Below are 14,941 nucleotides of genomic sequence, written 5' to 3' on the forward strand. Positions count from 1 at the left end.
TTAATGCTGTTGTAGTCGTTAATGCAGTTGTTGTAGCTGTTAATGCTGTTATCGTTGTTGATGCTATTGTAGTTGTTGTTCCTTCTCCTTTGCAAGTGTTGCAACTTTTCTTACAATTAATCAACATGTAAGCAGGATTTTTTTCACACTCCCCAGCCCCGGCCCATTCCGTACAATTATCATTATCATCTTTGCAGTTTCTCTCTTCTGGGGTTACGGTAACTATAAAAAAAATGTTGCTTGAACAATAGCTGCTCCAGCCAGAACAGTTATTGTCATAATTTTTGCACTTTTCTGTTAAATTAAATTTTGATTAAAAGATAAATTGGTTAGAGTTTATGTAATTATTAAAACATAGAAAAATAGTTTTAACTAAAAAAGATTTATTTCTAGTTCTTGTACCTGTTTGGCCCACCACATTTTTTGCAGCTTTTCTTGCAATAAACTAACATGTAGTTTGGATTTAGTTCACATTCACCTCTACTTGCCCAACTTCTACAGCTTGGATTTTCGTCTTTACAATCCTTAATTCCTTCTTTAACTATAATAAATGTATTTGGTCACACCACGAAATACTTAGGTTGTCTTATAGTTATTCAAGTAGCTAATTTGTATTTGGTTGTCATTATAAGCAGTGAGTACACTTTAAATAAATATGTATTGTGAGGTTAAAAAAGGCAAACATTATGTCTTAGTTTATTTATTTATTTTATACATACCTGTAGTGGTTAATGCTGTTGTAGTCGTTGATGCAGTTGTTGTAGCTGTTGATGCTGTTATCGTCGTTGATGCTGTTGTAGTTGTTGTTTCTTCTCCTTTGCAAGTGTTGCAACTTTTCTTACAATTAATCAACATGTAAGCAGGATTTTTTTCACACTCCCCAGCCCCGGCCCATTCCGTACAATTATCATTATCATCTTTGCAGTTTCTATCTTCTGGGGTTACGGTAACTATAAAAAAAAATGTTGCTTGAACAATAGCTGCTCCAGCCAGAGCAGTTATTGTCATAATTTTTGCACTTTTCTGTTAAATTAAATTTTGATTAAAAGATAAATTGGTTAGAGTTTATGTAATTATTAAAACATAGAAAAATATTTTTAACTAAAAAAGATTTATTTCTAGTTCTTGTACCTGTTGGCCCACCACATTTTTTGCAGCTTTCCTTGCAATAAACTAACATGTAGTTTGGATTTAGTTCACATTCACCTCTACTTGCCCAACTTCTACAGCTTGGATTTTCGTCTTTACAATCCTTAATTCCTTCTTTAAGTATAATAAATGTATTTGGTCACACCACGAAATACTTAGGTTGTCTTATAGTTATTCAAGTAGCTAAATTGTATTTGGTTGTCATTATAAGCAGTGAGTACACTTTAAATAAATATGTATTGTGAGGTTAAAAAAGGCAAACATTATGTCTTAGTTTATTTATTTATTTTATACATACCTGTAGTGGTTAATGCTGTTGTAGTCGTTGATGCAGTTGTTGTAGCTGTTGATGCTGTTATCGTTGTTGATGCTGTTGTAGTTGTTGTTCCTTCTCCTTTGCAAGTGTTGCAACTTTTCTTACAATTAATCAACATGTAAGCAAGATTTTTTTCACACTCCCCAGCCCCGGCCCATTTCGTACAATTATCATTATCATCTTTGCAGTTTCTCTCTTCTGGGGTTACGGTAACTATAAAAAAAAATGTTGCTTGAACAATAGCTGCTCCAGCCAGAACAGTTATTGTCATAATTTTTGCACTTTTCTGTTAAATTAAATTTTGATTAAAAGATAAATTGGTTAGAGTTTATGTAATTATTAAAACATAGAAAAATATTTTTAACTAAAAAAGATTTATTTCTAGTTCTTGTACCTGTTGGCCCACCACATTTTTTGCAGCTTTTCTTGCAATAAACTAACATGTAGTTTGGATTTAGTTCACATTCACCTCTACTTGCCCAACTTCTACAGCTTCGATTTTCGTCCTTACAATCCTTAATTCCTTCTTTAAATATAATAAATGTATTTGGTCACACCACGAAATACTTAGGTTGTCTTATAGTTATTCAAGTAGCTAATTTGTATTTGGTTGTCATTATAAGCAGTGAGTACACTTTAAATAAATATGTATGGTGAGGTTAAAAAAGGCAAACATTATGTCTTAGTTTATTTATTTATTTTATACATACCTGTAGTGGTTAATGCTGTTGTAGTCGTTGATGCAGTTGTTGTAGTTGTTGATGCTGTTATCGTCGTTGGTGCTGTTGTAGTTGTTGTTTCTTCTCCTTTGCAAGTGTTGCAACTTTTCTTACAATTAATCAACATGTAAGCAGGATTTTTTTCACACTTCCCAGCCCCGGCCCATTCCGTACAATTATCATTATCATCTTTGCAGTTTTTCTCTTCTGGGGTTACGGTAACTATAAAAAAAATGTTGCTTGAGCAATACCTGCTCCAGCCAGAACAGTTATTGTCATAATTTTTGCATTTTTCTGTTAAATTAAATTATGATTAAAAGATAAATTGGTTAGAGTTTATGTAATTATTTAAACATAGAAAAATATTTTTAACTAAAAAAGATTTATTTCTAGTTCTTGTACCTGTTGGCCCACCACATTTTTTGCAGCTTTTCTTGCAATAAACTAACATGTAGTTCGGATTTAGTTCACATTCACCTCTACTTGCCCAACTTCTACAGCTTCGATTTTCGTCCTTACAATCCTTAATTCCTTCTTTAAATAAAATAAATGTATTTAGTCACACCACGAAATACTTGGGTTGTCTTATAGTTATTCAAGTAGCTAAATTGTATTTGGTTGTCATTATAAGCAGTGAGTACACTTTAAATAAATATGTATGGTGAGGTTAAAAAAGGCAAACATTATGTCTTAGTTTATTTATTTATTTTATACATACCTGTAGTGGTTAATGCTGTTGTAGTCGTTGATGCAGTTGTTGTAGTTGTTGTTTCTTCTCCTTTGCAAGTGTTGCAACTTTTCTTACAATTAATCAACATGTAAGCAGGATTTTTTTCACACTTCCCAGCCCCGGCCCATTCCGTACAATTATCATTATCATCTTTGCAGTTTTTTTCTTCTGGGGTTATGGTAACTATAAAAAAAAATGTTGCTTGAGCAATGGCTGCTCCAGCCAGAACAGTTATTGTCATAATTTTTGCACTTTTCTGTTAAATTAAATTTTGATTAAAAGATAAATTGGTTAGAGTTTATGTAATTATTTAAACATAGAAAAATATTTTTAACTAAAAAAGATTTATTTCTAGTTCTTGTACCTGTTGGCCCACCACATTTTTTGCAGCTTTTCTTGCAATAAACTAACATGTAGTTCGGATTTAGTTCACATTCACCTCTACTTGCCCAACTTCTACAGCTTGGATTTTCGTCTTTACAATCCTTAATTCCTTCTTTAAATATAATAAATGTATTTGGTCACACCACGAAATACTTAGGTTGTCTTATAGTTATTTAAGTAGCTAAATTGTATTTGGTTGTCATTATAAGCAGTGAGTACACTTTAAATAAATATGTATTGTGAGGTTAAATAAGGCAAACATTATGTCTTAGTTTATTTATTTATTTTATACATACCTGTAGTGGTTAATGCTGTTGTAGTCGTTGATGCAGTTGTTGTAGTTGTTGATGCTGTTATCGTCGTTGGTGCTGTTGTAGTTGTTGTTTCTTCTCCTTTGCAAGTGTTGCAACTTTTCTTACAATTAATCAACATGTAAGCAGAATTTTTTTCACACTCCCCAGCCCCGGCCCATTCCGTACAATTATCATTATCATCTTTGCAGTTTTTCTCTTCTGGGGTTACGGTAACTATAAAAAAAAATGTTGCTTGAGCAATAGCTGCTCCAGCCAGAACAGTTATTGTCATAATTTTTGCACTTTTCTGTTAAATTAAATTTTGATTAAAAGATAAATTGGTTAGAGTTTATGTAATTATTTAAACATAGAAAAATATTTTCAACAAAAAAAGATTTATTTCTAGTTCTTGTACCTGTTGGCCCACCACATTTTTTGCAGCTTTTCTTGCAATAAACTAACATGTAGTTCGGATTTAGTTCACATTCACCTCTACTTGCCCAACTTCTACAGCTTGGATTTTCGTCTTTACAATCCTTAATTCCTTCTTTAAATATAATAAATGTATTTGGTCACACCACGAAATACTTAAGTTGCCTTATAGTTATTCAAGTAGCTAAATTGTATTTGGTTGTCATTATAAGCTGTGAGTACACTTTAAATAAATATGTATTGTGAGGTTAAATAAGGCAAACATTATGTCTTAGTTTATTTATTTATTTTATACATACCTGTAGTGGTTAATGCTGTTGTAGTCGTTGATGCAGTTGTTGTAGTTGTTGATGCTGTTATCGTCGTTGGTGCTGTTGTAGTTGTTGTTTCTTCTCCTTTGCAAGTGTTGCAACTTTTCTTACAATTAATCAACATGTAAGCAGAATTTTTTTCACACTCCCCAGCCCCGGCCCATTCCGTACAATTATCATTATCATCTTTGCAGTTTTTCTCTTCTGGGGTTACGGTAACTATATAAAAAAAGGTTGCTTGAGCAATAGCTGCTCCAGCCAGAACAGTTATTGTCATAATTTTTGCACTTTTCTGTTAAATTAAATTTTGATTAAAAGATAAATTGGTTAGAGTTTATGTAATTATTAAAACATAGAAAAATATTTTTAACTAAAAAAGATTTATTTCTATTTCTTGTACCTGTTGGCCCACCACATTTTTTGCAGCTTTCCTTGCAATAAACTAACATGTAGTTCGGATTTAGTTCACATTCACCTCTACTTGCCCAACTTCTACAGCTTCGATTTTCGTCTTTACAATCCTTAATTCCTTCTTTAAATATAATAAATGTATTTGGTCTCACCACGAAATACTTGGGTTGTCTTATAGTTATTCAAGTAGCTAAATTGTATTTGGTTGTCATTATAAGCTGTGAGTACACTTTAAATAAATATGTATTGTGAGGTTAAAAAAGGCAAACATTATGTCTTAGTTTATTTATTTATTTTATACATACCTGTAGTGGTTAATACTGTTGTAGTCGTTGATGCAGTTGTTGTAGCTGTTGATGCTGTTATCGTCGTTGATGCTGTTGTAGTTGTTGTTCCTTCGCAAGTGTTGCAACTTTTCTTACAATTAATCAACATGTAAGCAGGATTTTTTTCACACTCCCCAGCCCCGGCCCATTCCGTACAATTATCATTATCATCTTTGCAGTTTCTTTCTTCTGGGGTTACGGTAACTATAAAAAAGAAATCGTATAATTTGTCATGTTGGTTTAAGTAACGTTGACCAGGAGCGTGGTGTAGTGGTCAGAACACTTGGCTTTACCGCATGAAGCCCTGGATTTAATCTCCATTACTCTTATGCCGTAGCGCCCTAATAGACAAATTAATTAGGCTAGTATATACTAATGCATTGTAAACTCACCAACAGTTTCGTTTTTCTTGCTGCAAACTCTGCAACTTTTCATGCAATTGGCTTGCATATAATCCTCATATTCTCCTTTACAGAAGCCAGATTTAAACCAGTTTCGACATTCATCGTTTTTGTCTGCACACTCGTTACCTCCAGTACCAGTACCCCCCTCACCAGAACAGTCTAGTTCTAAATACTGGGCTAAACCTTTTCGTTGGCTGACATCATCGCATCTATGTTTTGGAAGTTAAGTTATTAAAAAAAAGAGGACTTTCTAATCTTTTAACCTTGTTTTGTAAAATAAGATTGCGTTTTTATTGAATAATAAGTTTGCTTTATGGGTAGACTTTTAAAAAAAAACATTGGTTTGTAGTGATTAATGGCCAAACTTTTATTAAATCTTACCTTGAAATAAATTCGCCCGAACAAGGAAATATTTCCTCGACTAACTTATATAAATTGTTATCATGTCTTCGTAATTCTGCTCTAGTATCGATGTTATTCTGTATTCCATCACCGCCTGGCGGACCTTCCCTTTGTTGGTTGAAATATGCTTGGACGCCTACAAAATGAATTGCTTTTATCTTTAAAGACCAAGACCAAAAAAATTATCTTAAATATTTGTTTAAGCGGACATGACATACCTTCAGCAAAGTATTCTATGTTGTTTGTGTTTGCGTAAGTGTTGCTCCATAATCCCCTTCTTCTTGCTGAATTGAACGCACCCTGAAGTCGTGAATTAAAGGTAGGAATAGCTGTGTATGCGGCTATCAAGTGAACACCATTGGCAAAATCATGCATGAATATGTCCTGACTTCGAGCATATCTAAATTAACAACACTTAGTTTTATGATGTCATTTTAATTGCATAAGAACTTAATGGTAAATAAATGCATTTTAGTTTTCGGTTGAAGTGGTGTTATAAAAAATAAACCCGTCTGAACGTTCGCAAAGCATATTTTCTTCGGCTCCAACGTTGACAGGTAGTTGGTAAGTTCCGCCTGCAGCTCGTCGTGTCCACCAATAGAATTGACGCATTTCCGGAACCTAAAAACAATGAACAATTGATCATTAATTTCCCCTTTGTGTGTTTATACGTAAAACATTATTTTAAATATGCATGCTTAAAGTTTTTTGCTAACTTTGCAAAAAATATCATTTAATTAAATTTAACAATGACGTAATATTTACAAACTTAAAATATATACCATGGGTACGGTTTGCCTTCTTCCAATAATTGTGACTCGTCCATTGTTGTTAAACATGTGATCACGAATATCTTTTCTACCAGCTAACATGAACCGAACCACATAACAAGCTCTCTGTAATGCCCTAAACAAGATATACGTTGTACATAAATCCTAGTAAGGCTTGTTTTTGTAAACTATTTACAATTTTTAAGGGCATAAAAAAGTGATAAATGTAACATTAAAAGGATCCGTTAATATTTTTTTAAATTTTTTCTGAAAGACCCTTTTTAGGTAATTTAAAAGAAAAAAAATAATGCATAGTCCTATAAGTAAAACTTCACTAACTTGTCGTCCACCACACTATGACTTAATATCGGAACTCCATAAGCGCTTGTGTATTTACTGTAAAATCCTTCCAGATTGTATTTCGCTACAATATTTCGCGGCACCGGCCTTTGCACCTGGAAATTATGATTTTTAAATGCAAAACGACTTACAACATAAAACCTAAATAAGGCATTGGACAATGTTAATTCTACCGTGTTACAAGTGTTGCTAGTGGGGGCGTTCTGCAAATTATGGGATTGTATCGGATTTCGAGGCAGATTCATAACAATTTCAATGTTTTTTATTTGTGGTAAGTCTAAACAAAAACAAAATATTTAAAAACAACGAACTATAGAGAATGGTTTAAACACCTATTTCAAGATTATGTTCTTTATAAGCCTATTACCAGCTCGAGCAAAGAAAGCAAATTTTCTCGGGATCGGTGGTTCTCCGTTAATTCCTTCTACTTTGACTCGCCAGAATTTTGCGAGTCTGCTAAAACCGTCGAACGTTACATAATCGTCAGATACTTCGGTCTGCAGCAAAAAAATTTTTTGGTTGATTGAATTTCTAACAGGAATTTCTAACAGGAGAACTAAATAATTGCGGATGATTTGAAAATAAAATCAATAAACCTGTAAAGAAATCCAATAATCCAAATCTTCCCTATATGTTTCGGTTACGGTGTCGTTCCAGTATTCTAATATCACTTCTGGTGAATCCCCGCTAATGACGCCATTAATCCCATCTTGTTTAATTTTTACTCCGCTCACGACGTAGAACTTTGGAGTCGAAAACACATAACTCCTAAAAAAGAAAATAACTTCGAACAAAAATGTTGGGCTTCCATATTTTGAAAAACTAACAATTTTTCTAATAATTTAAACCTTTTGTTAACCTAACTTATTGTCTTGTATTTAATTATATTAGTTTAAAAATTAAAATTTAGTAATTTTAAGTTGTTATTTTAACATACCACCACACAGTTTGTGCATTACTTGTATCTTGATTAGCATTAGTTTCATCAATTAACCAAGAGTCCCCACAAATCCAAATACCAACTACAACCACAAAATCGATTAAAAAATAATTTAACTAGAAATTACCAGTTATGTATTATTAAAACTTATACATTACTTAACCCAAATCAATCAAAGAGTCATCGTTTTTACAAAAGAAGTTAGAAGCCCCCAATGCATTTGGTGATAAAAATATTAATGTAAAAACCACCGCTATCGTGGAATGAGAATTAAGCCACATTATAACTTGATATCTTTTCTTCAATATCTTCTCAGGTTTTTTTTTCTTTTAAAAACACTGCCAACTTTTTAAAATTTACTTAAGTAAGTTTTCTGTAATGTTCTTATAGGTAAATTGTCAATGACGCAAAGTTAATCCCCTTTTTAAATATTTTTTTAAGAATATTAGTCAATTATTCTCACGGGTAGGTATCATGTTAACTTATAGGGTATATTATATAGTTAGCTAGTTACTACGAGTCAAATCGCATTTTTATTTAATTTTTGACCTAAGCTTACTGCTATGTTGCAAAGTATAATGACAATTTTATACCAAAGCCATTATCTCATAAAAATGTAAAAAGTGTTACAGGCTGTTTTGCAGCTCTATATGTTAAATAGAAATAACATAAACTATTAGTTTTACGTTTTTATTAGTTAATGGCAACAATAATTGGGCGGAAATGATCGCTGCCTACGTATTTGTTTCAACTTTGTTTTAGCTCGGTTTTAAGCAAGAAAGTTTAGGCCTACGTAGGCTACGTAGAATCGTTATGCCTTAAAAATGATCAAATTGGTTAAATACTCAATGGTTATCAAAAATATTAAAAAAATACAAGGTTATTTAGGAGAAATTTTTTCTACCAAGCTTTACAATAAGCTTCTTCTTGACTTTACCAAAAAATTCTACTTATTTCCGAATATTAGTGCTAAATTTATAAAGTAATTGTTATGAATGGCCCCTTATTCTTATAACAGAGTATGCTACATTTTCTAACATATGCTGATGAATATGCCATTGGTTACTTCAAAAAACAAGGTTTTTGTAAAGAAATAAAAGTACCCAGATCAGCCTATGTTGGTTATATTAAAGATTATGAGGGAGCTACTTTAATGGGTTGTGAATTAAACCCATGTATACCTTATACAAAGTTTAGCAATATCATTCGTAAACAAAAAGAGGTATGAATATTGTTTTTTTCGGAAAAAATAAAGGTAAATATAAAAATTAAAACAATATAAAAAAAACTCTGTTTGGATGTATGTTATGCAAAATATTGCTTTTGTAGAAAAAAAATAATTATGCGTATTGTTATTATTTTCCAACTTTTTTAATTTTATGTAAATATTTAACAAATTTTAGATTGTTAAAAAGTTAATTGAGAGAAAACAGCAACAAATAAGTAAAGTGTACCCAGGTTTAACTTGCTTTAAAGATGGAGTTAAACAAATTCCTTTGGAAAATATTGTTGGAATAAGTAAGTATATTAAATACCATTTTACCAACTTTAATACTTCTTTAAAAAAGAACCTTACATTTTATATAAGTTATTGAATACATTCTTTTTATTTGTTTATTATATGTTATAGTTTTTTTAATTTCATTTTAAAAACTTTACTTTTGCAACAGAACATACTGGTTGGCGTCAGTTAAAAAGTTCAGAAAGAAAAAGTTGTGAAGATTCCGTCGAGGCACAACTTAACCCTTTAAAAGCTATTGTGCAAAGCATGAAGGTAATATGCCATAACTTAAAACAGTTACTTGATAATGAAATAGGTTCGATGCAGAAAAATGAAGAAGAAAATATAACCATTACGTGTTTTTAAATTAAATTTAAATTAAATTTAAAAACATTGTACATGACAAACTTTCTTGGAAAAGAATTTATTTTTTTTTTATTTAAATTTAATTTAAAATTTTTTTTCTAGAATCACAGTAGTGCTTGGCCCTTTCTTGAACCAGTGAAAAAATCTGAAGTTCCAGAATATTATGATGTCATTAAATTTCCGATGGGTAAGATATATAAACAATACTGATTTGATATATATATGTAAGTAAGAAAAAACCATATATAATATTTGAAAGGCATTTTTACTAACCTTTTTTTAATTTGTTTGGACTAATTAATTAAATATGGTATATATCTGGTATTATTAAAATTTTTAGATTTAAAAACTTTGAACGAGAAAGTTCGTAGCAAGCAATTTGCTACTCGCGAATCATTTATTGCCGATGCCCAGAAAATATTTGATAACTGTCGATCATTCAATGCAAGTGAATCAGATTATTTTAAATGTGCCACGACTATGGAAACTTTTTTCTACAATAAACTGAAAGATTACGGCTTGCTGGAGAAATAAACATTATTGTAAAAAAAGGTAAAAACATTCAAAATAATTTTTTTTATTAATTAAAAAAATCAAATAATATTAAATTTTTAGTATTTTACATTTATAATTGTACAAGTAATAATTATTATTTTGAGAATAATATTATAAAAAATTAGTCCGTCTATATATATGTGTACATAGTTTTAAAGGTATGATAAGTAATGGTATGTAAACATGGTTAAAGGTATGGTAAGTAATAATATAGTGGTGAACTAACACAGTCCACATGTTTTCTTGCAATTATTCTTGACATAGCTGTTGCTTGAGCAATAGCTGCTCCAGCCAGAACAGTTATTGTCATAATTTTTGCACTTTTCTGTTAAATTAAATTTTGATTAAAAGATAAATTGATTAGAGTTTATGTAATTATTAAAACATAGAAAAATATTGTTAACTAAAAAAGATTTATTTCTATTTCTTGTACCTGTTGGCCCACCACATTTTTTGCAGCTTTCCTTGCAATAAACTAACATGTAGTTCGGATTTAGTTCACATTCACCTCTACTAGCCCAACTTCTACAGCTTCGATTTTCGTCCTTACAATCCTTAATTCCTTCTTTAAATATAATAAATGTATTTGGTCACACCACGAAATATTTGGGTTGTCTTATAGTTATTTAAGTAGCTAAATTGTATTTGGTTGTCATTATAAGCTGTAAGTACACTTTAAATAAATATGTATTGTGAGGTTAAAAAAGGCAAACATTATGTCTTAGTTTATTTATTTATTTTATACATACCTGTAGTGGTTAATGCTGTTGTAGTCGTTGATGCAGTTGTTGTAGCTGTTGATGCTGTTATCGTCGTTGATGCTGTTGTAGTTGTTGTTCCTTCTCCTTTGCAAGTGTTGCAACTTTTCTTACAATTAATCAACATGTAAGCAGGATTTTTTTCACACTCCCCAGCCCCGGCCCATTCCGTACAATAATCATTATCATCTTTGCAGTTTCTCTCTTCTGGGGTTACGGTAACTATAAAAAAGAAATCGTATAATTTGTCATGTTGGTTTAAGTAACGTTGACCAGGAGCTGGTGTAGTGGTCAGCACTAGGCTTCACCGCATGAAGCCCTGAATTTAATCTCCATTACTCTTATGCCGTAGCGCCCTAATAGACAAATTACTTAGGCTAGTATATACTAATGCATTGTAAACTCACCAACAGTTTCGTTTTTCTTGCTGCAAACTCCGCAACTTTTCATGCAATTGGCTTGCATATAATCCTCATATTCTCCTTTACAGAAGCCAGATTTAAACCAGTTTCGACATTCATCGTTTTTGTCTGTACACTCGTTACCTCCAGTACCAGTACCCCCCTCACCAGAACAGTCTAGTTCTAAATACTGGGCTAAACTTTTTCGTTGGCTGACATCATCGCATCTATGTTTTGGAAGTTAAGTTATTAAAAAACAGAGGACTTTCTAATCTTTTAACCTTGTTTTGTTAAATAAGATTGCGTTTTTATTGAATAATAAGTTTGCTTTATGGGTAGACTTTTAAAAAAAAAACATTGGTTCGTAGTGATATGGCCAAACTTTTATTAAATCTTACCTTGGAATAAATTCGCCCGAACAAGGAAATATTTCCTCGACCAACTTATATAAATTGTTATCATGTCTTCGTAATTCTGCTCTAGTATCGATGTTATTCTGTATTCCATCACCGCCTGGCGGACCTTCCCTTTGTTGGTTGAAATATGCTTGGACACCTACAAAATGTATTGCTTGTATGTTAAAAGCAAATTTTTAGAAAGAATGCCAAAGTCAAAAAAAGGTTAAATGTTCGTTTAAGCAGATACTTAATAAAAGAATATACCTTCGGCAAAGTATTCTATGTTGTTTGTATTTGCGTAAGTATTGCTCCATAACCCCCTTCTTCTTGCTGAATCGAACGCACCCTGAAGTCGTGAATTAAAGGTAGGAATAGCTGTGTATGCGGCTATTAAGTGAACGCCATGAGCAAACTCATGCATGAATATGTCCTGACTTCGAGCATATCTAAATTAACAACACTTAGTTTTATGATGTCATTTTAATTGCATAAGAACTTAATGGTAAATAAATGCATTTTAGTTTTCGGTTAAAGTAGTGTTATAAAAAATAAACCCGTCTGAACGTTCGCAAAGCATATTTTCTTCGGCTCCAACGTTGACAGGCAGTTGGTAAGTCCCGCCTGCAGCTCGTCGTGTCCACCAATAGAATTGACGCATTTCCGGAACCTAAAAACAAGCAAAAACAATGAACAATTGATCACTAATTTTTCTTTTGTGTAGTTATACGTAAAACATTATTTATATATGCATGCTTAGAGTTTTTTGCTAACTTTGCAAAAAATATCATTCAATTAAAGTTAACAATGACGTAATATTTACGAATTTAAAATATATACCATGGGTACGGTTTGCCGTCTTCCAATAATTGTGACTCGTCCATTGTTGTTAAACATGTGATCACGAATATCTTTTCTACCAGCTAACATGAACCGAACCACGTAACAAGCTCTCTGTAATGCCCTAAACAAGATATATGTTGTACATAAATCCTAGCAAGGCTTGCTTTTGTAAACTATTTACAAATTTTAAAGGCATAAAAATGTTATAAATGTAACGTTAAAAGGATCCGTTAATATTTTATTTGAAAATTTTTCTGAAAGACCCTTTTTAGGTAATTTAAAAGAAAAAAATAATGCATAGTCCTATAAGTAAAACTTCACTAACTTGTCGTCCACCACACTATGACTCAATATTGGAACTCCATAAGCGCTTGTGTATTTACTGTAAAATCTTTCCAGGTTGTATTTCGCTACAATATTTCGCGGCACCGGCCTTTGCACCTGGAAATTATGATTTTTAAATGCAAAACGACTTACAACATAAAACCTAAATAAGGCATTGGACAATGTTAATTCTACCGTGTTACAAGTGTTGCTAGTGGGGGCGTTCTGCATATTATGGGATTGTATCGGATTTCGAGGCAGATTCATAACAATTTCAATGTTTTGCATTTGTGGTAAGTCTAAACAAAAACAAAATATTTAAAAACAACAACTATAGAGAATGGTTTAAACACGTATTTCAAGATTATGTTCTTTATAAGCCTATTACCAGCTCGAGCAAAGAAAGCAATCTTCCTTGGGATCGGTGGTTCTCCGTTAATTCCTTCTACTTTGACTCGCCAGAATTTTGCGAGTCTGCTAAAACCGTCGAACGTTACATAATCGTCAGATACTTCGGTCTGCAACAAAAAAACAAATTTTAGTTGAATGAATTTCTAACAGGAAAACCAACTAACTGCGACTTATTTAAAAAAAAAAATTAACCTGTAAGGAAATCCAATAATCTAAATCTTCGCTATATGTTTCGGTTACGGTGTCGTTCCAGTATTCTAATATCACTTCTGGTGAATCCCGGCTAATGACGTCAATAATCCCATCTTGTTTAATTTTTACTCCGCTCACGACGTAGAACTTTGGAGTCGAAAACACATAACTCCTAAAAAAGAAAATAACTCCTTATTTTGAAAAACTAACATTTTTGTAATAATTTAAACTTTTTGTTAACCTAGCATATTGTCGTATTTTTCAATTATATTAGTTTACAAATTTAAATTCAGTAAATATAAGTTGCTTTTTTAACATACCACGACATAGTTTGTGCATTTGTATCTTGATTAGCAACAGTTTCATCAATTAACCAAGAGTCCCCACAAATCCAAATACCAACTAAAACGACAAAATCGATTAAAAAATAATTTAACCAGAAAAATGTTACCAGTTATGTATTATTAAACTTATACATTACTTAACCCAAATCAATCGAAGAGTCGTCGTTTTTACAAAAGAAGTTAGAAGCCCCCAATGCATTTGGTGATAAAAATATTAATGTAAAAACCACCGCTATCGTATAATGAGAATTAAGCAACATTATAACTTGATATCTTTTCTTTAATATCTTTTTAGGTTTTTTTTTTATCTTTTTAGCACAGTCAATATTTTAAAATCTACTTTAGTAAGTTTTCTGTAACGTTCTTTTGTTTTATAGGTAAATTGTCAATGACGCAAAGTTAATCCCCTTTTTAAATATTTTTTTAAGAATATTAGTCATTTATTCTCACGGGTAGGTATCATGTTAACTTATAGGGTATATTATATAGTTAGCTAGTTACTACGAGTCAAATCGCATTTTTATATCATTTTTGACTTAGGCCTACTGCTATGTTGCTAAGTATTATGACAATTTTGTACCGAAGCAATTAAAGCTCATAAAAATGTAAAATGGTTACAGTCTGTTTTGCAGCTGTATGTTATATTAACATAACATAAACTATTAGTTCTACGTTTTTATTATTTAATGGCAACAATAATTAGTCGTGAATGGTCGCTGCGTATGAATTTGTTTTAACATTGTTATAACTCGGTTTTAAGCAAGAAAGTTTAGGCCTACGTAGGCTACGTAGAATCGTTATGCCTTAAAAATGATCAAATTGGTTAAATACTCAATGGTAATCAAAGAACTCTTTGACAATTTAATAAATTATTTCTTTGCTTTAGTTATCTTAAATTAATCAA

At 31.6% G+C, this 14,941-nt stretch overlaps 3 protein-coding genes across 8 annotated transcripts; 1 reads left to right on the forward strand and 2 right to left on the reverse strand.

Moving 5' to 3' along the window:
• Window positions 1–62: 62 nt before the first annotated feature.
• LOC145750049 (uncharacterized) lies at window positions 63–8,248 on the reverse strand. Of its 5 annotated transcripts, none has more exons than XM_082565971.1 (26): window positions 8,111–8,248; window positions 7,945–8,029; window positions 7,604–7,775; window positions 7,375–7,504; window positions 7,181–7,284; window positions 6,987–7,102; window positions 6,660–6,783; window positions 6,386–6,498; window positions 6,096–6,277; window positions 5,857–6,013; window positions 5,464–5,684; window positions 5,051–5,275; window positions 4,735–4,866; window positions 4,323–4,553; window positions 4,007–4,138; window positions 3,595–3,825; window positions 3,279–3,410; window positions 2,903–3,097; window positions 2,587–2,718; window positions 2,176–2,406; window positions 1,860–1,991; window positions 1,448–1,678; window positions 1,132–1,263; window positions 720–950; window positions 403–541; window positions 63–222 (listed from the first exon to the last, which is right to left on the reverse strand). In XM_082565971.1, exons 1-26 carry the CDS (start codon window positions 8,226–8,228, stop codon window positions 186–188), a joined length of 4,065 nt encoding a protein of 1,354 aa, XP_082422097.1. In that variant the 5' UTR covers window positions 8,229–8,248; the 3' UTR covers window positions 63–185. The 5 variants fall into 5 exon arrangements, with proteins under 5 accessions (XP_082422097.1, XP_082422094.1, XP_082422096.1 ...); XM_082565968.1 differs by having other exon boundaries at window positions 1,132–1,260; window positions 4,323–4,583; XM_082565970.1 differs by having other exon boundaries at window positions 403–535; window positions 4,323–4,583.
• A 720-nt stretch (window positions 8,249–8,968) lies between these two features.
• On the forward strand, window positions 8,969–10,348 carry LOC145750707 (histone acetyltransferase KAT2B-like). The gene is made up of 5 exons (XM_082566793.1): window positions 8,969–9,169; window positions 9,351–9,465; window positions 9,618–9,721; window positions 9,917–10,001; window positions 10,155–10,348. The coding sequence occupies exons 1-5, from the start codon at window positions 8,969–8,971 to the stop codon at window positions 10,346–10,348; spliced, it is 699 nt and encodes a 232-aa protein (XP_082422919.1).
• Window positions 10,349–10,468: 120 nt separating this feature from the next.
• On the reverse strand, window positions 10,469–14,592 carry LOC145750052 (uncharacterized). 2 transcript variants are annotated; one of them, XM_082565976.1, is made up of 14 exons: window positions 14,180–14,579; window positions 14,014–14,095; window positions 13,694–13,865; window positions 13,479–13,608; window positions 13,286–13,389; window positions 13,092–13,207; window positions 12,764–12,887; window positions 12,481–12,593; window positions 12,191–12,372; window positions 11,927–12,083; window positions 11,535–11,755; window positions 11,119–11,349; window positions 10,803–10,934; window positions 10,469–10,694 (listed from the first exon to the last, which is right to left on the reverse strand). In XM_082565976.1, exons 1-14 carry the CDS (start codon window positions 14,295–14,297, stop codon window positions 10,591–10,593), a joined length of 1,986 nt encoding a protein of 661 aa, XP_082422102.1. In that variant the 5' UTR covers window positions 14,298–14,579; the 3' UTR covers window positions 10,469–10,590. The 2 variants fall into 2 exon arrangements, with proteins under 2 accessions (XP_082422102.1, XP_082422101.1); XM_082565975.1 differs by having other exon boundaries at window positions 13,092–13,389; window positions 14,180–14,592.
• Between the last annotated feature and the right edge of the window lie 349 nt (window positions 14,593–14,941).

Source organism: Corella eumyota, chromosome 4 (assembly GCF_963082875.1).
Source record: "Corella eumyota chromosome 4, kaCorEumy4.1, whole genome shotgun sequence".
Lineage (NCBI taxonomy): Eukaryota > Metazoa > Chordata > Ascidiacea > Phlebobranchia > Corellidae > Corella > Corella eumyota.